General features: G+C 39.2%; 1 protein-coding gene and 1 long non-coding RNA gene across 2 annotated transcripts in view; both read left to right on the forward strand.

The window, feature by feature from the left end:
• The first annotated feature begins 8,000 nt into the window (after nucleotides 1-8,000).
• On the forward strand, nucleotides 8,001-8,907 carry LOC133022232 (uncharacterized). The gene is made up of 2 exons (XR_009683008.1): nucleotides 8,001-8,038; nucleotides 8,296-8,907. It is a non-coding gene; the product is annotated as an uncharacterized LOC133022232 (long non-coding RNA).
• Nucleotides 8,908-10,546: 1,639 nt separating this feature from the next.
• Nucleotides 10,547-23,428, forward strand: part of LOC133021808 (aryl hydrocarbon receptor-like) — a 29,839-nt gene continuing 16,957 nt past the window's right edge. Inside the window, exons 1-2 of the mRNA XM_061088793.1 lie at nucleotides 10,547-11,108; nucleotides 17,978-18,168. Coding sequence (XP_060944776.1) covers nucleotides 11,050-11,108; nucleotides 17,978-18,168 — 250 coding nt within the window. The 5' untranslated portion in view covers nucleotides 10,547-11,049. The remainder of the gene's footprint in view (nucleotides 11,109-17,977; nucleotides 18,169-23,428) is intronic.

Below are 23,428 nucleotides of genomic sequence, written 5' to 3' on the forward strand. Positions count from 1 at the left end.
CGGAATTATACGTCAGAGTAAGGGGGGCCTTTGGCGACTTCGGTCCCATGTTAAATGCGTCAGATCGTGTCCAGTTATTTGCCTGCATTTTTTCTTTATGAGGCAAACTAATTATTTTAAACGGCAAAATCATCAAAGTAAATAACAAAGCAAATGTGTTACTATTTGGTTTTTAGTTGTATGAAAAGGTGTGACAATATGTATAAATATATTGCCTTGTTTTTATTATTTATATTGTATTTATTATTACATGTATTATTTGTGCCTTACAAACACAATAGAGTACAGGTTAAAAAACATATTTACTGTTGTATGAGATCCTTATTAATTAAGGATTTATGGAGAAGGGGTGAAATCAAATAAATGTTCTTCTCACTCCTTTTCAAATATGTATATTAAATCCTTAATGGGGCGGCTGTGGCTGAGGGTAGAGTGGTCCTCGTCCACCTAAAGGTTGGTGATTCATCCAAAGTTAGCCAAAGTCAAAATGGTATAATTGTATAGAGTATAAAAAGTATACAAATATGATGTGTAATGAAGTGTAAGCGACGACCAGAGCCTAGTTATAACAATACAAGTTAGATTAGTTACAAAAACATATAATGAGACTTTGTATAGACTCATAAGATGAGCAGGAAGGACAAAAGTTGCATCATTATGATCTAAGCTCATAAAATGTGAACAGCACGATTTACACCTTATTTCCCTGGAGGTAACGTCTCCTGATGCTTCCCTTTAAAGAACCTGAAACTACTTTGATCTCACTTCATTTCCTTGTCCCTATATCCGTGAAATAAGCGTAGCATCAGAGGAAAAAACCCAACGAGGCAAACAAAATAATTTAATAAATGTTTCAGACTCATCATGAAATATGTTATTAATGTGACAAATCTTCACAATCTTGACTGAGATCTTCTCTGATGTGAGTCCTAACAATGCCTGACATCTCAGTATATCAGGTAGCCGGAGAGGTGTGGTGGAGATCCTACAGATTAGACTCTCAAGCGCTGGTTGTTACAGCAATGCGGCAACAGAGGGTTGTATCGTAGCAGGGTTATTTGCAAACATGTGGGGGGAGTTATGAAACGGTCTTTCAGTCTGTGTGTGCATTCGTGTACAGGAGTCATTGACTTGGAGGACGACACGTCAACTACACGATTCCATTTCCTCATGTTCGACATAAATGAAGCTAAAATATCCTGGATATGGGCACTGCCCTCTTGGACTTTTGATATAATTTGGAGCCAGAGTCTGTGCAGTGGTGAATGAGGTGTGAAGCCACGGTATAGAAGTTCTGGATACACATATTAGACAAATTGATTTGAGTGCATGTCACTGCTCAGTCTCAGTTCTCAGTCTGGAGGCTGCATTTGAAGACCAACTGCTTCACAGTGGTTGAACTGGGCCATTTCAAAGGCTCCTTTAAATGTGGCCTTTGATCCCTGTGCGAAAAAGGATCCAATGGGTGGATCTTTCTTGTGCCAACCAATCCCAGAGTCAGTACATGCCTGTGACAAAGCTAACAAGCTAGCTACCTGGGTGGTGCAAAGTAGCTAATGATTGCATGGGACAAATATCACAGGTCAAAATTCACCAAACGGCACACAAAACCTGCTGCATTTATGCCCTTAATCAGTCTGAACAAACCATCTTTAAGAAAAAAATATTTAATGTCCACTTTGATTTTCGTAGTTTAGGACCTCTACCACAACCAGCCACCAGGGGATGATCCAGATCATTTGGTTTCACTTTTGGGCAGCCGTCATGTTGTCCATCCTTTATACAGACCATGACAGGAATCTGTAAACATGTGTGTAGATGGGTAAATATGTTATCATACAAAATTGCGAATATAGACATAAATCAGTAAAAAGCCTGACATTAAAATCCAAAGCATCAGTAGTGGCCTCTAGAGGCTGGAATGTGGTTGACACTCCAGAAAGAAAAGGAAAACCTGATGGAAAGTTTTTTTATTTGAAGCAAGACAGGTTCTCATGGATTGAGATGCACAAAGGTAAAATCAACTTTTCAGAGCAGTCAGGCCGCTGGCTGCCAAACTGTGTTGGCGCATAAATTGATTAACTGACTGACAACATTTGTCAACAACATTTAAATGTTGGTTGAACGTCTCAGACAATCCAGCAGATTGAAAAGTAGCTGTTACGTGTCAGAAAAAGTGGGCAATACTGTTTTGGATGTGCGTGCAAGTAAAACGTCTGTGCAGCCAATGCTGAGAGATTAATTCACATGCACACAGTTACAGTACCAACACTTTACATCCGGACACACAAAAGACACACACCCCTACAGGAACCGGAGTAATTAGTCAACAGTAAAACAACAATACTCCACATTCAGGTCTCACAGCTGAAGCGCTGTGAGGCCAGCCGAGGGGTTTGGCAAAGGAACGGCAGCCAAATTTCCCCTGGTTTTACAGCAGATTTTATTTCACTTCTCGGCAGTTTGGACTGATTTTTACAGTGCCAGCAGGGAGGAGGTTCGTCTGCTCTGTTTATCATTAAAACAGCCGAAAAGCACTGCAACCAAAATAGAAGCCTGTACTTTCTGCTCTGCTCTTCACTCGCCTCAAACCAAAAGAAACGTCTTCTACCACTGCAGCAGTGACATGCCTCATCTTGACTACACACTCATTAAAGTATAAGTATCACACTTAATTTACTCTCACAACATGACTGGGATGGGAAACGATTCTTTGAGGTGATTCATACTCTAATCCCATAATATAAAGCGTTTCTAATTATGTTTTGTGTCTGCGTTCACTATTACATGACTTATTTGTAAAGTGTCTGTGTGCGCACGTGTGTGTGTGTGTTTGCGTGTGTGTGTGTGTGTGTGTGTGTGTGGAGTTTGAAATGTTATGTTTACTAGAACTGAAATTATGTATTTCATTTGATTAGTAGAATTAAGGCTAGTTGACAAATTGTTTAAAAAAAGTTATTTACTGAACAGAAATGTCTTCCACCTCATGCCCAATGTCCCAATATGGAGGGATACATGGATGGATGGATGGATGGATGGAAATGTCTAGTTCCACCTTTTCAATTTCATCAACTGCTGTTGCTGTCTTTTTGTATCAGTTTATTTAAACTTTGTTATCTGGACAGAAAAATAAAGATTTATTTTAAATGCAATGTGGTTAAATGCAATCACCTTGACGACCATTTTCACCATTTCCCAGTAATTTCAAATAATTTCAACAGATGAGTATGTTTATAGATGATTGAATGTGAAAAACTTATTTGTGCAAAATGCTGGAGTTTGTCAGTGTTAAAACAATACACAAAAGTGTATTTATCACGTTTTGCATGTTAATCTGTGACACATCAAGGGAGCATAACGTCTTTGTACTTCTTCTCTTTGGCAGGTGAACAAAGCAGTGGCATCCCTCCCATGAAACTCATGGTCGTCAATGGTCAAACACACGGTCGTCCCAACCCAGTCGAGTGACTTGCATGATTGTCTGTGGAGTATATGGCACTCGCTCGCACACTGTATAACTTCAATTATGGAGGTGACAAATAGAGATGAAGCTGAAGTGCTCACACACAGTACAAAATCTTGATATGGATGAGATAAATGTCTTGTTTGTGTTCCAAGATCCCTTTTTGGCCACTAGTGCATAACAATCGCTGTTCATAGGAACGACTACAGTGCAGCACTTAATAAAATTTAAGTGGAATTAAGACCTTGGTGGGACATTCTAAAAGTGAATGCTCATGTTTCAGCAGTATTTCCCGGCTTTGACCCTGCACCATGATGTTCCCTAAATGTTGGTGAACCACAAATGGGACACAAGCTGAAAACCACGTCTACTTTATATGTATTTGTTCGTCCTGTATCCGTTCTGTCCCAGTGACCAGATTTTGTATTAAAAAAGTAATGTTTTCACAGTCGGGTTTCTGCCTCCGGCCTCCCACCAAATACACAGTAGTAACTCCAATACCGAGATAATAACAACACCGCTCTTGGACCACACAAGCGCAGATGGACAGAAATGACGATGCTCACAGCTTTAGTTTTAATGGTGCTGTGGTCGGGGAGGGGGGGGGGGGGGGTATAATGGAGCTCCGTAACATCTCACTGAGTTAAAAACTGCCCCCCCACACGCAATTCCTCCCTGCACAGAGGGCAGCAGTCCAGTCCTGCTTCTCGTCAAACCCCTGCCTGCATGTTTGAAAAGGACTCAGCTGTTCAGAGCGTGATGATGGTCGACAGAAAACCTGATGGTCGACACAGGGTCGTTAACTTTTATACTTCAGCTGCAGAAGAAAATTTCATAAAGCATATTCCAAAATAGAAATACTGAGGATGTTTAGTGTGGTACAAAAGCAATTTTCAGGCATTAACTCCAGGATATGTTCCTAAAATAAGATCCGGGCATATTTTGGAGATTGCTTTTCACGTATCAAGAAACAACAGGAGAATGTCTGAGTCAGGACAAGTTCACAACATCAGGAAAATCAAAAAACCTTCAGGTGAGAGGTGGAGCCAGGGTAGATCATGCATGAGGTAGGACATGCAGGAAGCAGTGTTTCAGCTTACAGCATATCAACACCAGAGTCAGTTCTTATTGTCAAAAGTTGTTCAGACTTTAATAATGCAGTATCTAACTATTTAAATTTAAATTTAAGTCGAAAAATGTGTTAATATCATAATCATACAATTTAATCATGACGTAATTTCCATCTTTCACATTTATATCCAGGGTAGCTGATTAGCTGAGTGCAGATGCAATTAATTCAACAATAACCAGCTCGACAAAAAGTAAAATGTATGAGATAACATATCATATGATGTTCCATGTATATTTATATCCAAACATGATTGAATAGACTATCACTGAGTACTGAGTGATAGTTAAAGTCTCATGAATTTATACAGTGGGAACAATGAGACATGACATTTAAAACTTCACTAACAGAGACACTATTATCCTAAGAAGTCATTATGACTTAATGAGATATTGAATTTTTTATCATGGACATATTCATTTATTCACATATTTAATGATCTTCCTTGTGGGAAAGAAGTTCCATAAATCCTTCTGAGCACAAAGAAAATAATTCATCACAGACAGATTTTAACACATCTTGGGGAGTAATGTTCCCTCCTTCAGCTTTAAATCAATTGTTCCTGGGATCAAAAAGACCCCAGGACAAGGCTGAGCAGTTTAAATGATGAAATCTAAATAGTAAAAATAAGACTGTGTTGTCATGGGCTAAATCTGAGTGAAGTCATGCAGTGGGTGGAGAACAATAAATCGAGGGAGCTAGCTGGGTGCCCTAAATGAAAACCACTGCTAGGCTGGATGAATTACAGCGCTAAAGTTAGTGAGGAATAAAGAGATTGAGACTGGCGTTGACGGCCAAGCACTGGTGTCTCTCTCAGAGCAATGCACCAAATAAATAAGCACACTCGTCGTATTAAACCCATGGGAACAGTTGCAAAGAGCTCACCAGCAACCACATGTCAAATTCTGTGGTACAGCAGCGGCCATATTCACATTTTCTATTTCCCACAGTCCTGTTTTCCTGCTCAGTGTGGGTCTCTGTTACTGCACACAGTCTGTGGGCGGGTAGGTTTGCTCTAACTAGCTTTAGCTGTCAGTGGAGGGGCAGGATGTAGATAATATTAATATTAATAATAATATTCATAATGATAATAATAATGGCAATTTTCACAACAATATTGCTTAAGTGCTTAACCTGAAGAAATAACCACATTTTCATAAACAGTCATTTGACAAAAAATAAATTTGTCATGGAGTTGACAAATATAACAAAAAATAAGGTAGCATATATGAATACAGTTGGACCAATGGCTTTTGACTATGAGTACAACCATATGATGATAATCTCTTTTTGTTCCTCTATGACTTTAGCTCAGATTTGAATTGTCAGACTTCAGACATCTCATTTCATTATTCCGCACAAAGAATCTAAAACGTGAATTAAGAAGTCGTTTGGACCTAAAAACGTGGCTTCAGTAGAAACTCCTTGTCTTTTGGAGGAATTTAACAGTTACAAGAAGATATGAGCGGGAAAATAAAACAATAATAGTAACAGTAGAAAAACAAACTTCAACTCCATCTTGTTTATGTGAAAGATTTTCTCATTGCTTCTGCAAAGTCATCAGGCAGAGATGACAGGCAGATGACAGCAGCCTCTAAAAACGATTTCATTTCTTCATCCTCATCGCTCGCACCACAGCATCGTTATACAACAACAAATTACAAACCATGTTTTGCTCTGTGGTTCTTCTGGTGCTGCTTTATAGTTGCCATGGAAATATACGGTAGAGGCTCTTAGTTCCGAGATACAGCCTGGGGTGATGGTACAGGATAAACCCTATCTTGTAAAGTTCTGCATTAGGCAAGTTTTAAATATGTTGATAATGAATGTAGGTAAATGTAGATGACATATTTGATTTCTGCCAGAATATCTGATGCAGTACTTTTAGTGACGAGAGTATGAATAGTTTTTGTGAATGTGTTCAGGCGCTCACAGAACCGTGGTCGAAGTGAGGGAAACCTCATGGTTGGGTTTAACACGGACACAACATATTAATTTGCACTTAACCAAAAACACAACATTTTCCTGACATTAACCAGCCTTCTCTTGTTCCCTGAACTCAACCTGCAGGGGTGGAGGAGTTTCGTGTGACAGACCAGCATTTCTAAACTTTATAGACTGGTGTAAAGTGTCTCTGTGAACCTGGCCCCACCATAACCAGCAGAGGGCGACTCCACTGGTTGTTCATATAGAAATATGTTAGAAAAATAACTCTACTTCTCACTCTATAACATAATTTAACATGTTCCTAATAAAGAGTTTATGTCCCAGTCTCTAGTTTCAATTCATCGTCAATACAGCTGATGTTAATTTGTAAATTATGATCTATTTAGCGTTAAATAGACCATAGAGCACTGTATGCATTGGGTCCATGGATCCAGTGTGATTGACAGTTTGGACCGTCCAATGGGTGCATGTGGCAGGTGTAGGTGGGCGTGCAGTGTCCTCGAACTTACTCTGTCAGGCTCCACCCCACGCTCCTCGAAATATGATAACTTCTGGTTTAAAAAAAAGCAAGATGTCGCTGGACAAAGGGCCAAAGTCAGGGTTTCAGAACAGCAGCTCACAAACCAACGGCTGATGTCATGGTGGGTTAATACTCTGGGCTTTTTTTATGAGAAATAAATCATTCTGATATCACATCAATTCCTTGTACCTTTTACATTTCTACAACAAGAACTAGACAATTATGTGTAGGATTGTTGGGCCTTGGTGGAGAAATATGTCAACTAATGCCATTCTAGTTTGTTAGATGTTTTTTTAAACTTCGACTCAAATTACCCCCATTGAAGGATTTGCTTTGTTTCTGTCAATCAGAGTTGACGTTAGGCCTGAAAGACAGTAGAATGTAACTATGAACCTGAACTTGTCTTTACGGATGGTTGATAAAATATGGCCTGGGTGAAAAGCCTCCACCTGAGTTATCCCCCAAAAAACTCAAATTTTCAGCAGTCAAGAAGAAACTGGAGAACCATGAAACATGAAATCTCTGCATCCCCTTTACTCATGATTTGCACTTTAAGGTTCACTACTGTGTTTGACACAAACGAACAAAATTGTGTCTGCGAAAACAACAGCGCTCAATCGCAATTAAAAGTACAAGCGCTCATGTTTCTGCTGTCGGAGTTTATTATTTGAAAGGTCGACAAACTTCAAGTGGGGAATGCGAACATGATAGACGGCTGTTATGATGAAGTAAAGTGTGCCCAAGATAAACACTTCTGTTTACAGGGGTGAATTTGTGAATGATCTCCATGGAACATGCTGTGTATTTACTTTTTTTTTTTTAATGTAAGAAAAATCCTTTTCAAACGAATGATGAATTCAAACGATCAGAGTAGGTGTGTAAATAATAAAAGCAAATCGATTAAAGAAACTCTGTCAACAGCACCACAGTCTACACCCTCCAAAAAGATCATGAAGCTGAATCCACAACTTCTCTAAAGGTGAATGTTATAACCTTCATGACAGTAACTTTTATTGCAGGGATGTACATTGCATCAGTTATGGCTGTACCTAATAAACTGGCAACTGGGTGTTATGTCTTACATGTCATTGCAGATGTGACTCATTTTGTTTGTAAACTGTGTAGTAGGATGTCTATTTTGTATGAAACTTACCAAATACATATTACATAGTATATTGTAAGTTGAAAAGGCTATAGACATGTTATAATCTTATCTATGTGTTCTCTCTCCTGCAGGACAACCCGCAACATACAGCAGGAGTCACAAAGAGACAAACGAGGAGTCCTGTGACGGACGGTGCTGCAGGTGCTTCATGATGCTGATCTCAACATCATTGAGTCAGGCTGGGATCACGTGATAAAACAGGAGACATTAGACATATTAATGTAATGGACATTATAAGATCTAAATGTTTTACCTGAATATGCTCAGTGAGTTCAGATGAAATAGCCTGAATCAGTATTGAGCTCTGCTAGGAAAGTTTGCTTCGGTGTAATTCCGGGAAAATGTTTGTGTGCTGTGAGTTTGATGAACCGGTGAACTGTTTGATCAAATACGCAAAGTCTGTACACTTAGGAAAGAGAGATCATGACCACCTCTTCCACCATGCAGCAGGTTGCAGGACACGTGATCACGGATCGATGGTGACATGACTGAGGACAGCTGCGTGTTCCTGACTCTTTGTATTAGCCAGCTCATCATAAGAGTCATTTGTCAGATTCTTGATGAATGCAGTGGCTTTGAGAACTATCTCCCTATATGGCCAAATGGTAACACTATAACTTTGTTTGTGTTCAATATACCCATTCTAATTTTGCTTTGATTAGTATTAAATACCTTGATTTCAATTATCCAGTGTAATTGTTTATTTCCTCACCGCATATAACATGGACACCAATATTCAGATATGAATCAGATTAAGACACTAGTCTGTGTTATGGAGGTATTCTGAAAACTGGTGAAAGGAGAACTCAGGCAGCAGCTGATGTCTTATGCATTCCTGAGTCACATTGTGTCCTTACGCCTTGCCACTAATGAAATACGCAAAAGAGGTGAAGTTGGCGATTCTCTGTGATGTACTGTTGGTTGGCCCTTCATCTATAACCTGACCTTGGGCACTGTAAAGAGAGAGAAGGGAGTGTGCGTAGAATTAGAGAGGCATTATTCTCCTGTACAGATACAGTGTAATTAACACTATATACATAATATACAGTGGGATATAGAGTTATGTGTGAGGATGGTCAAAAATTCCTCAACAGTTTGAATAAGATGCTGCCATGTAAACAGCATTTTCAGATTTACCTGAATAAATTCATATTCTCAATAAACAATAATTGAATTACGACACATGTATTATTTTGACCTAAGTCTCTTCATGGAGACATGTATATGTTTTTATTACATTATAATATCCTATTACCAACTGCTTGGGGACACATGCCCTTGATCAAGTGTAATGTTGGATGTATGATGTAATGCATGTAATGTTGACACGGGTCATAATCGACGATATGAGGGGTTTAGTCAATTAGCACCTTGTGTTAACATCATGATCTGATTAAAGTCATGTGTTATTCAGAAAAAGGTCACTGAATATTGGTGTCCATGAAAATGCAGGAACAGAGTCCACAGAACAACTGTGTCAAGTTCTTCAAGAATATCCCCACATACAAGGGATATACACCATATTTTTTTTTGTATCTAAAATTGCAATCGCATCAACTCTGGAATAGGGCTTGGTGGAGATATGGACAAACATTATACCAAGATATAGATATATGACTGATTCTTGCTGCTGAGTGAATATTGTGTTTTTTCTTTATTACCAGATAATTACAAACACTAGATAAACAGAAAAACATTGATTATACCTTCTCATTGTGTTTGCACAGTGCATGAGCATTATTGAACATATATGTTGGAGTTTTTAAATATTGATATCGATGAAACTGAAACTGTAATTGATTCTATTTACTCTGAAAAGGGTCTGTGTGATGGAATACTTGCATTGGCTGAAGCTTGAAATGACATTTTGTTTTTATTACATTATAATATCCTATTACCAATTGCTTGGGGACACATGCCCTTGATCAAGTGTAACGTTGGACTTATGATGTAATGCATGTAATTTTGACACGGGTCATAATCGACGACATGAGGGTTTTAGTCTATTAGCACCTTGTGTTAACAGCATGATCCGAGTGAAGGTTGTGTTTAGTTCTTTATTACCAGAGAATGACAAACACTACATAAACAGAAAAACATTGAGTATACCTTCTCATTGTGTTTGCACAGTGCATGAGCATTATTGAACATATATGTTGGAGTTTTTAAATATTGATATCGATGAAACTGAAACTGTATTATTATTGAACACATATGTTGGAGTTTTTAAATATTGATATCGATGAAACTGAAACTGTAATTGATTCTATTTACTCTGAAAAGGGTCTGTTTGATGGAATACTTGCATTGGCTGAAGCTTGAAATGGCTAAGGGGAAATTATTCGGTTTAATTTTACTTCCTGGTGCGTTTGGAAAAATCTCAACAACATTACGCACAAGTGTCACTGAGTCCAGTCCACCTTAAATCAACTCTGCCAGACTGTGCGCAACACATTTCCTGAAAACGCCCCGTGGAAGAGAAAAGGCGGAAACTCCAGAGACTCTGAATAATAATAACAAGAAAAAAAAAAAAGCTTGTTTGTCCAGAAGAGGAGGGACGGACTTCAATTGACTTCTGCGGCAAAAACGTCTCTTCACTTTCCCCCAAACCTTCACCCTCCGCAACAGCAAACTGTCAGCCCGGCCTGAGCAGCAGCAGCAGCAGCGGGTGTGAGTGAACATGCGAGCCGGAGGAGTCGCTGGCTGAGCGGACACACGACGACCAGGCGCGGCGCGGAGCTCATGGAGGAAGCCCCTGTGGCGCAGGAGTGAAACCAAAACCGTGAAGCTAACGTCAAGTTCGGGAGAACGAGGTGACAGACACCATGTTGGGAAACACGGGAACTTACGCCAACAAGAAGAGGAAGAAGCCTGTCCTCAAACAGTAAGACGCACTAATGTTATTAATATTCAAAAACTTGGCCTTCCATTCACCCTGCTTTCACAGATGGCGGCTGACTCTCCTGCAGTGAGAGTGCAACATGTGGAAGGGAACGCACACGTGATACAGTGTAACTTTAAACTTGACGCGACTCTTTCAATTGTCACAAAGTAACTAAATGAAAAGTAACAAAAAAAAACAATTTTGTCCAAGTGTCACAATATGATACAATGTTTCTCTGCGTAGCTTTGCCGGGGACTATATTAAAGAGGACGTGCGTAACTGGGATCTGGCGTAAATATGTTGCCCTGGCGCATTAATCACAATCAAGTGGGAGAATCGGCTACTGCTCTCACGCGATGCTCCGAGGAGGAGGAGGAGGTGGGGGGGCTGCTGCAGAGAATATTATTGTAATGTGATACTGCCTCGCCTTCGTCACTGTGGGATCAGAGCTGGCTGCATGTTGGGTGTTTGCAGTGGTGTATAAAGTACTTGAAAGCCATACTTGAGTAAAAGTACAGATATCTTACCTGAAAGTGACTTCGGTAAAAGTAAAAGTCACCCGTCAGAAAATGACTTGAGTAAAAGTCTTAAAGTAGCTCATATTTAAAGTACTTAAGTATCAAAAGTATCTGGTGTTGAAATGTACTTAAGTATCAAAAGTAAAAGTACAAAGTGCTTTTTATAGTAGTCCTATACAGACACAAAACAATCCACAATGTTTCTCCTCAAGATTTATCTCAACTGACTGAAAAATTATAACAACAATATGAATATAATGTATGTAATGTATAATTTTACAAATTTTGAACCCTAGATGAGAGAGAGAGAGAGAGAGAGAGAGAGAGAGAGGTGCGCCGTGCTCCGCTGCTCAAGTAACGAGCCAGTTTGAGAATGTAAGAAGTAGAAAGTACACATATTTTTGTTCAAATGTAACGAGTAAAAGTAAAAAGTCGTCAAGAAAATAAAAACTCAAGTAAAGTACAGATACGTGAAAAATCTACTTAAGTACAGTAACAAAGTATTTCTACTTGGTTACTTCCCACCACTGCGTGTTTGTCATCTTTGCCTTCCTCCACTGCTCTGTCTTTTCTTTTTAATGTTCAGTACAAAGCGAACCAGGAGACCAGTGGAGGGAAGTAAGAAACTAATACATTTCAGAGGGGAATATGTGGCTTAATAGAACACTTGATCCATACTTTTAACCTATAAACACGGTTCGTACAGTCATGGAAAACCTGGAAATTTAAAATGTGTTTTTCCAGGCCTGGAAAAGTCATGGAAAAAAATAATCTCCCAAAAGTTTTGGAAAAGTCATGGAAATTTGTTGTATTCATATTTTCATGTCGTTCACTTTAGGGATGGGCATAATTAATAGACGATCAATTAAGACAATTTAATCGAATGCCCATCCCTAGTTCATTTACGCTGAATTTTAAATAATTCATATGCTTTTAAAGAAATACGTTCAAAATATAGGCAGGCATACTTGGGTTTGTGTCATTTAAGGTATACTGTATGCCTTGGAATTCTCATTGTTAGTTTGAATACTACATTTTGTCACTTTTTCGTGTAAACACTGAGATTTCACAAAATGTTCAGTCATGGAAATTTGGTTTAAAGTTATTGAAAAGTCATGGAAAAGTCATGGAAATCCATTGGTCGAAATGTGTATGAACCCTGTATAAAAAAAACAATCCCTAAGGGAACGGGCAGTGAGGAAGGTATCAAACCCAACCCTGGCAGAAGGGATAGTTTCCCCCCCAAATCAAAATTCCCTCATTATCTACTCACCATTCTTTTATTATAATGCTTCCTAATTCCTCATTTGTGTGAAGCACTGTAATCTTGTGCTATACAAATAAAGTCATTATTATTATTTAAAAATGTGTGAAGATTTCATCATCCTTGTTTGTTACTGCAGCAGTAACTAATCGTGCGATACTCGGCTAGGAGACTGACTAATTATTTTTTTGTTGACTTGTAAATTAGCTATGCAAACATTCATCTCAAACTAAAGTGAAAAGTGTTGAGTCAATGTGTTAACTCACTCATCAGTGTATTGATATAATCAATGGATGCTTGATTGCTTGTAGTCTCACTGATGCATGTTGGGTTTTTCAGCCACAGAAGTTCTGATAAACCCTCTGTATACGACAGATGAAAAGTAGACCAGTTGGTATCAAAAAAGCCAGATGCTATTTCTAGAAGGTGGTGGAGACCAGAGTGGAGCTTAAATAGGACATTTTTATTTGAACCAAACTTTAATACTCAAAGTAAATTGCAAACTTGAGCTATAATAGATAGTCCTGGTGTAAATGTAAACCAAAGGCAACCTCAACAATACGTCTTTACTAGCTTTAAATTGACTGACAATGATTAATACTAGAAAACAAACTAAATCTTAGTAAATATTATGCTAAACTAACATATAGCAGTAAATATTCCTTCAAATTATATTGTACAATGTCGATGCATTGTAAAGTGGTTATTATCAAATAGGCTGAAAAAGTGACCTGTATACAGATGTTTCTGAAAACGTGGGACTGACGGTCCAGCTGCAGAAAGGCACCACTGAGCCTGGCTGTAAAAGGCTCTGGTCACCACCCAGAGGCATTCCATGGCAGATTGGACTTTCCAAATTCTCAGTTTTATTGCCCAGATGCCCTCTGTGTGTGCTTGCTGAATCATTCACCATGAGCTATATAATTTAAAAAAGTGCCTATTCATTGTAATTTATATGCTGTTTTTCAAAAGAGAACAAGCCCTCTAGTCTTGCAGCAGACTTTTTTTTCGGTTTTCAATAAACGTTGTTATTGTGCATTTAACAAATTTAATCTATGATTGTATAAAGATGGATGACATGAGAGCTCCCAATCATCTTGATCTCACCCTTGTGGCTGGCTGCTGTATAGGTCATAAACCCTGCTTCCTCCATGTTAGCAGATGAGTGTGGACCAAAGAACAGTTAAGGAAGTTGTTATCAGACTGAGGATCAAGTGTTCATAAGTCTGATTAGTTTGGTTTTAATTGTTTATAAAAGGGGGAGAAACATCCACACCACGACCACCACTGCTCAGACTCCAAATTATGTTATGAGGGCAAGATGGCGCCATCCATGTCGCGGATATTAAGGCCTCACTTTCATAAAACAGGAGGAAGTGGAGATGTGTCATCCGTCTTTACAGTATATCCATCTACGATCTCAACCCTCTCCGTATGCTTAACTTCCAGAAAAAGCAGTTTCAAATTGGCAGCCACCATTTCATCATAGGATTTATTCATAATGCCGTTGTACTCTTCCAAACTAAACAACAAGAATCAACTGTGATTTATTGCATTTGTCTTTGTGCTGGCTTTGTGGGACACTGCTGCAACACCACCACGATGCATCTGGAACCCGCTGTATCCTTTATTCACTGTAGAGTATCTACAAGTATCAAAACAGTCACTGTGAAAATATGAGTTAATCATAGTTCATAGGCCTTTTTAAAACAACTCCAGTAATATGTGTGAGTGTATGGATCATAAGCAGATAATACGTTATATGTTTTATGTTGAGGTTTTTTTCTCGGCAAGCAATGCAATGCTATCCTTAATAAAACGTGGTAATATGATACACACACACACACATGTATGCTGGTGAGGGGTGTGGCAGAATGCTAACACACTCCTGGTGAATGCTTTCACTGTTCCTCTTTGGTCTTTGCCCTTTGTTTCATTTTCAAAAACACCAGTTAAACACTTTTTAATGTCGCTCCTCTTACACTCTCTTACTGGAAACATCGTTACCATCAAAGCCTGAGTTTGAACTCACACCTAAATGATGTGTTTACATAAATAACACGATTGACTCAGCATTGTTTGGTGCGTATGTTAGAATTGCTTCATGTCATTTTTCAACAACGTAACTTTTTGTTAAACTTGTTATTGTTACATTATTATCTCATTAAAAGGTGAAAGGTGTAATTATGTTCAATCAGTGTAATCTATCATTATCTCTACGTGTGTGGGGGAGCAGGGAAAAACTAATGAGGAAGCAGGATGTTGCTGGGAAGTCAAACCATTGAAACGTCTGATGTCCAACTCCTGTTCACATGTTGAAGTGCCTCTGAGCAAGACACTGAACGTTAAAATAACCCTGATTTGTTTATGAATAGTGGAAAATCAATCACTTTAAACAACAAAACCTTTTGCCACAAACTTGACTCCCCTAAGGAGTTTGTAGTGGAAACTCTTGCATCCAATTCTCCACTGTCTGCCTGTAACCAAATACCCTCATTTCATATCATGCCATTGTCTCTGCATTGCTCTGACGCTTGACTGGACAGAGCAAATTCAGCAATTTAGAGGCAAAGCAATACTTCAGTTTTAAGTAGTGGGAAGTTTCCACAAACCCACGGTTCAGTTTAAAGCATGATCTTTGAGCCATGGTTTAGTTCATACCTGATAATTTTTTTTAGTTTTGCCTATTTGTTCCTGTTGTTTTCTTCCACCCCTGCTGACTTGACCGTATTGAGGAATGGATGTTATCCATCTAGGGCTGAATTAACTAACCTAACTTTTAATGCAGACGTGATGGCTCAATCATGGTTTGACCCCAAAAAATATATGGCAGTTTTGGGAATTATAAAACCCCTACCTGAACTTGGTCTGTGTACATTTTTGAATGGTAATGACACTGACAATGATGCAATGGTTAAGCAGCATTTCAACCATTTTTTGTGCAGTAAACAAGAGTGTTTTGGTCTCAGAATGAGAGGAAAGTGATGACAAACTTTAAGTTTTCAGTAATTACTGCCCCTGTGCCTCTGCAGGACGCTGGTAAAAGGAACTGCATTCATGTGTTATTTTGTTTGAGCTCTCAATTCTATTTCTGCCTCTCTTTCTGGAAAACTTACTAAGCCAGAGCCTGCTTTTGTAAACTATCTTACTTCCAAATCAGCAGTTGTTTCATGCACTGCCAAACATGTGTATATAGAAAGAGCACATTCAATACTTTTTGAGCCGCTGACTCATTCGTCTGGATCTGGCAGACGCTTCATCTATTTTCAGCAGACAAATATGTGTCAGTGGAATAGCAGCAGACTCAGTGCAACATGCGACTGAGGTGTTTGAGTTCATTTCTCAAGCTCAGCTCTACTCTTGCTCTACAGATAAGGAATTCCAGTAGAAATGAATGGATGAGGTTAAACATGTTGTTTCTGACAATGAACGCCCTGATGTCTGCTGCTCAACCCCATGATCCATAGCAAATCAAGGTAGAAAAAATGGTTCTGAATGCTGGCTTTTGTCTCCGGTAGGCATTTCTTGAGAGTGAGATCAGTCCTTCTCCATTTCTGGGAAGGTACAGCTAAAATCTGACGCCAACAATTGAGTTTTGGTTTGCATTCCCCACACTATTCAGTGGCAGAAGAGGAAATATAACAGCTTGCCATTAACATAGCTTTCAGTAAAGAGAGAAATATGCTGAAAGGTGACGAATTTGCAGCCTGACACAGCAGATAGGCTCCATTAGTAACTGACTTGGAGAAGCTGTTGATGTTGAGATTACTTTGAATCTTTCTACCTAGAACCGACCAGACTGATACAGATCACTTATTGGTTCCTCCTCATAAAGATTTGCTGAGAGGACTCATGCTTCAGATAATAAATTTGTATCTGCCCCAAAATTCACCTTTTCAGTGATATTAAAACTCAATATCTTGAGAGATTCACAAAGAAATTTGGAAAAATACTATAATACTAACAATGTTAGAGAACGTGCCAATAGAAATCCTGAGTCTGATTTCTGCCTCGGCCCAAACCCCAACCAGCCTTGCCCTAAGTTTCAAGAAAATCAGTTCTGTAGTTTTTGCTTAATCTTGCTAACAGCCAACGAGCAATGAAAACGTAATAATGTCTGAGGGTGACTTTGACACTCAGATATTACAATTTATAATTTCTCATTATCTCTATAATATCTCACCTGTGGCTCACTGTATGAATACTTTGACTTTTTTGGGTCTGAGGGTGGTGGAGGAACGACAGCAGTGGTGTTGTCCCAGTTGTTTCTTTTTTTTGTTCCTGGTGTAGCATGTGCGTCTGATTTGTGAGAAATTACATGCCTCGATTCTGAGTTTGTGTTTTGCACTTGAGCACGTAAAGCTGCAGTCATGGTCAAAACTGGTTTCCATTTTGATAAGCTACATAACCAGTCAATGAAATTACTAAGGTAATTTGTCTATTTTTCATGCTAGTGTCTGCACGATTTATTCTTAGGCGAAGATTGTTTCCCTGAAGAATAAACAATTAGTGGCAGATAAGTATGAACAAAATAGCAGAATTTCCCAAAACAAAATTTGCAAATGCTATCATGTTTTTTTGTTTAGCCTTATAACTTATATATTTTTTTATCGAGCCAAGATTTGTTTGTGTGCCCCAGTAGTTATGTGTGTTCAATGCTAACATTGCTAAATCATGTCCACCAAAACAAATACCTTTTTCCCCCACATGGTTCTTGAAGCTTTGTAGTTCCTTCAAAGGGTCCTGGCACAAATATGTAGCTAGAAAAAAATGCTGTTTCATGATACTCTTTTGGTTTTAAGCTATATTAGCATATAGCAAGAACATGCAGGTGTGTAAAGATCCAAAAACTAACATGTCAGCTGTTGGCTGTATTTATTAGTCATTAATATGAGGGAATTAAGTCTGAAGCTGTTGGTCTCATTGCTAAAAGTAAATACGAAGCATGTTTAATCAGAGTGAGTCGCTCTGCACCTGACGGCAGATGCCTGAACTGAATCTTCAATGGTCTTCAATCTTAATTGTCTTCCTCAGCATATTTATCATTAAAATGACCAGCCCTGTTCTTTTATGTTTTTGCTCCACAGAAAGAAAGTCTCTGAAGGCAATGAGGTTGTCAAATCAAACCCTTCAAAGCGACACCGGGATCGGCTGAATGGGGAGCTGGACCGCCTCACCGACCTCTTGCCCTTATCTGAGGAGGGTCGCTCCCGTCTGGACAAACTGTCTGTCCTTCGCCTTAGCGTGGGATACCTGAAGGCCAAGAGCTACTTTAAAGGTGAGGAAATACAAGCGAAGTCCACTGTTGTGAAAGGATGTCATCCTTGGCCCCGAATGACAATTGACTTGGACCCGGGACATCAGTGTTTTAGGGCAAATCCTACAAGCCCTTCCTTACTTTGCATTGCACTAACACTGCTGTCTAGATTGACAATTAACTGCAGAGAAGAGGCTTGTACATTGTTTCTTGGTCTTCCTACATCCCATTGTAGGACTGAGGTTTTCATGGAGTAGGTCATAATATGCAAAAACAGTGGGCAATTCAAAACAGGAGAAACTAGGCCTTTCAACTGCCCGAACTGGAAGTGATCAGGGAGTAGCTGCACTGGCAGCACCTTTGACAGCTAAGGCAGGAATGATAATAATGTAGGAATCTGGTTTTAGGAAACAACACATCCTCAGTACTTGAAACCTTACTCCACCCTCTCCAGTGAACAACAACTACAATAGTCCACATTAAAAATGATCAAGGTTCCAGTTTCACTGATGACTGAGTAGACTTGCAGGCACCCAGACTCATGAAATCTGATGAATCATAAGTGTGAGTCAATTATATGTGATTCATGCACATAACATCACCACCTGCAAATGATAGATTTTGAGTTCAACAGACTAGTCATGGTGTTGGCAGAGAAGATGGTGAGTAAGTTGTTTCGGTGCCTCTGGCACTGACTTTAAAATGTAGGCGTCAGGTCTTTGTTGCGTCCTGGTTCATTGTCTGTGCATTGTTCAGCCGCAGTGATCTTCTGGCTGTACTGCACAAACTGTCTCTGTTAATTATAACCCATGAGATTGGATTAATGACTAGCTTGCTCACCAAGAATAAAACTAAGACTTGGAGACAGGTAATGGCTTCAAAGTACATAAGTTGTCCCAACAACATGATATTATCAGGATTAGACACCTTCTTGATTAGTTTTTATTGTCCATGTGGCAATGTTATGATCAGTTTATGGATGGAACATGCACCGTGATGGCACGACAGCAGCACATACAGGGTAAGCATGTTTCCTTCTGGTCACAGCGACAAAGCCGTCAAGCAGCCTTTCTTTTTTAAGAGCTCTGGCTCCAGGTTGTGGATTTCATCAGAGTTATAATTATAGCTTGTTATCAGTCCAAGTACGACTCATAAAATAATGCCATTGACAAAAAGGGAATCTCTCTCCTACTAGAGAGAGTTAGAACTAGGGCTGCGCGATATTAGGAAATGTGATAATGTTGTTAAATATGGTGATTACGGAGAGACCACTGACAGCTCCACAGCCAGGAGAAGGCGCACAGCCTGGCCGCAGTGCCACCAAGTCCGGGGCAGACACCAGGGAGCCATGCACAGCTCCAGCATTCCCACTCACAGTGTTATTGTGGGGTAATTTCATACATGTTTGGACCGTGAAAAGTACATTTTTTAAAGGTTTTAGCAGCTCTGTCAGTTATTTACATCCTCTCGTGCCTTTGTCATTCGTGCTGTGCACTGCGCTGACCACCATCTCCTCCAGCTCCACATACATTTGGTAGAGAGAAAGAGAGTAAAAGAGCTAGTGAGTTAGCGGCTGAGGGATGCGCTTGCTGCTCTGAAGAAAGATTTATGTCATTGATGAAAGTATCGATCATTATGTGATGATCAGTGTTGATATTGTGGCGACAAACCAATCAACATTTTAACTGTAGAGAGTAATAGACGTCAGCGGAAACAGAGAGAGAGCGAGAAAGAGAGAGACAGACAAACACGCACAGCAGCGTAGTCTGTGTCTGTCATATTGATGAATCTGACACGGGCAAACGTGGTCACTAAAAGTTTCTACAGTAGAGTTAAGTTGGAGGAGATTTTAGCGAGATTTGATGGAGCTGCCTTGCTCTGTTTTCAAATTCTACTGTTTTCTCTATTCTCTTCATATTCTCTTGTTCCGACAGTGATTAAATGATGGAAAATCCCATCAATGATCTGACTGTCTATAATTCATCATGTAGGGCAACAGGGCTCCATCTGATCGGCCAAATTTATTGACATGCAGAGTGTGAATACCTGGTGCATGAAACACCATTTATCACAGGTTTTGCCGTCTTTTGCGATACGTCTATAGTGCATGTCGAAGTCGCAATGACAATAGGTTATTTCGATATATCGTGCAGCCCTAGTTAGATCCAGAAATACCGGCAGTTGTTGATTATTTGTGACAAAAAGGATTGAAAAAATCACTGCAATTATCAGACTGCAACAATATAAGTTTGTGAAATGACTTGCCGCCTCTACAAATAAAGATCAGGCCATCAAAACATAATCTCAGCGTTAACAGATCCTTTTAGTTACTAACTAGGGATCATCAGCATTTGTTGGGTAGTAGAATTATAAGAAGAAATGTAGGAGTTGGTGTTTTTTGAGGACAGAGCAACACTATATGTTAAATACTCAAGATAAATTAACTTTCACCATTCTTTCTTTAATATGTCTCTTGTGATTGCCCCAGCCTCACAGAAATGTAATGCTAAGTCACTGGACTACAGCTTTAATCACATTATGAGTGATGTGAATGCGAAGACCGCCTCTGATGACCGATGTCTTCCTCGGAGTAACACGATGATGTGGGTCAAATCTGGGTCACCATGCTTCAGCCAGTTGTCTTCAACTGGGACGAAAATAGGTCAGACACTGTCTGACATGGTTCTTTACGAGGGGCCGAAACTCAATTAAACAATTAAATGTAATTTTAAACGTTGTCTTGTTTGAAGAATGAAAATAAATAAATGAATAGATTGCACGTGGGGGTGACTGAAAGAACAGTAGAAAGGAAGCTTTACCGGTAATTGTGCATAATTCTATGGTTTAGCAGTAAATTGTAGCTTAAATTAAAAAATGAAATCTTAAAATTGCTCACTAAATTGTAGAAGTACTTAAACTTCAACTTTCTTGTGTGAAATGGGCGTCACTAAATAACTTTAGTTGGCCAAACACAGGGTCTAAAGAACAATTCTGCAGGGGGGGTTTCGACTATAAGAACTTTCCTCTTCTTAGTGAAATATTGACGTTCTAAAGATGAGAGTTTTGGTTTGTTATTTGTTGAGGCTTGTTGACCTTTTCAAAAAAATGGCATGGGAACAATATGATGCAACTATTCCAATGACTAGATTTCATGTTCTAATCAATTCTTTCGCGTGGTTTGAATTACGTGTTTGTTAAGACTAGAAGAGCTCCTTGTAGAATGCAGCCCTTAAAGACGTCATTTAAAATATCTGGGGCAAAAGGACACTTTTTTTTTCAAACTTATCACAACTTTGATTGTTTTTGACGTCTGGCCCGCTACCTCCACGAGCCGAATCTGGAAAAGCAGAAGACAATGGATGGATGGACAAACTCAAAATTAGAAGTTCTTTACAATGAATGTACAATGAACAAAAGATAATGTGTTGGCACTACTTTTCTTAAAACTCAGAAATCCAATGCAGTCTGTGAGTTCAGAATGTTTTGCAGTGTTTCGTGAGGGTGTGGATTCACTTAAAAAGCACACACATGCTCTTACAGGCATTAAATTGTGAGCCTTTCACCTGTTAGCACTGGAGTGAATGAACACTATGCAAAGTGTCAACCATACCAACTGTCTTCTTGTGTGTCACGACACTTAAAGCCAACTGAAGTGTTTTGTAAATCGCTGCTGAAAGCGAAACGTTCCGTGCTGCTTTCTCATCTGTTTGTTTGATGAGTAAACAATGGCAGTCAAAGGAAGTGTGTTGTACATTGTAAGGTGGGATATCGGATTGCAGGGTTGTGTATCTCAGCCAGCATTGGTATCGCCTTGTGTATTTCCACTGAGGTGTTGATTTCTCTGAACTTGTTCAAAAATGGACTGTCGTGATTTTGTTACAGCATCACTTTTAAAAAGACGAAACATTGATCCATGTGACCTTTACGAAACAGCAAACAACAGACTTCATACCATTCATATGTAAAAGATGAAAATAAGTCGTAAATAAAAATACCTAATGTCACAGGACTACTGTTCCTGTGGTTCAGCCAATGCAACCCCACCACAAACAAGACTAGGTTTCATCAGAGTCATCTGAGGTTGTTGCTCCTGTGTAAATAAGCATAGGAGTAACTGAAAGTCCTAGTTTTAAGTTTCACAGGTTTCTCTTTTTGTTCTTCAGCACTTCCATTCATCCATCTATTGTTGAAGAGTTATTAGAAACAATTAATTTATAAAGTCTCACCTGACAGTTGTGCACAAGCTGCTCAGTGAAATCTTGAAAGAGGATCAGGGGGGCGGTGTCATGTTGTGGACATTTTTGTCTTTCAACATCTCCTGTTGTCTTTGTATAGCTGCTGCAGATGGCCAGATACGGCAATGTACCACATGACATAGATTTAGCTTTTGTGTAAGTTCCAGAGCAAATTTCAGTTCAACAGAAGATGCAACGTAAGCCTCAGTTCAACTCACCGCTATGCTTCCTATTAAAAACCTCTGACAAGGAGGTTATGTTTTTGTTACTGTTTGTCTATCTGTTAGGATTATGCCAAAACTACTGAACCTCGAGGAAGATCCCATTAAGTTTTTATGCTGATCTGGATAAATGGGCAAATCTAGGATTGGTTAGATGGGGCATTTTCCTTTAGCAGAGGTATGCACCATCCTCCAAGTTTTTGAATCAAACACATATTCACAGGTGGGAGAGAAATGTAGGGAAAGGAATGAAGACAGACAATCTCTTGTGGCGAACATGTACAAATTGCTAGTGATGGCACTAAAATAAACTAAACATAGACATGATTGCCTGAGTCATTGTCTTATTGCTTTACTTTGGAGAAAAGCCAGTAGTGGAAAGTTGCTGCATAGATTGTAATGTTTTGATGTGTTAAAGGTCACAGTGCATACGTACTCACTGGAGAACAGCAGTTCAAAGTAAAGTTAATAGAACATTTAGACTCAAACACATGGCAAAATACATCAGCTCTTGACTTTCACCTTGTATCAAACACTGTAGATATACATAACAACCTAGCCTTAATTTTATTTATATTCAGTTGGATAAGAAGAAAGGTTAAGTCAGATGATGGATACAGAGCCTTGGCTGCCTATCTAAACAAGATCACCTAGGTTGACTCTCTGGGGTTATCCCAGTCAAAACATAAGTCAGGGATGGATGTTCAAGTGGGGACATGCCTCAAGGTGGAGATAAAGATCTTATAAACCGTTGAAAAGAAAAAGAGTTAAAGAAAAGATCAAACACAAGCAGTTTTCAGGGGTGCAAGTAAGATTCACACAGCC

This window comes from Limanda limanda, chromosome 16 (genome assembly GCF_963576545.1).
Source record: "Limanda limanda chromosome 16, fLimLim1.1, whole genome shotgun sequence".
Classification (NCBI taxonomy): Eukaryota; Metazoa; Chordata; class Actinopteri; order Pleuronectiformes; family Pleuronectidae; genus Limanda; species Limanda limanda.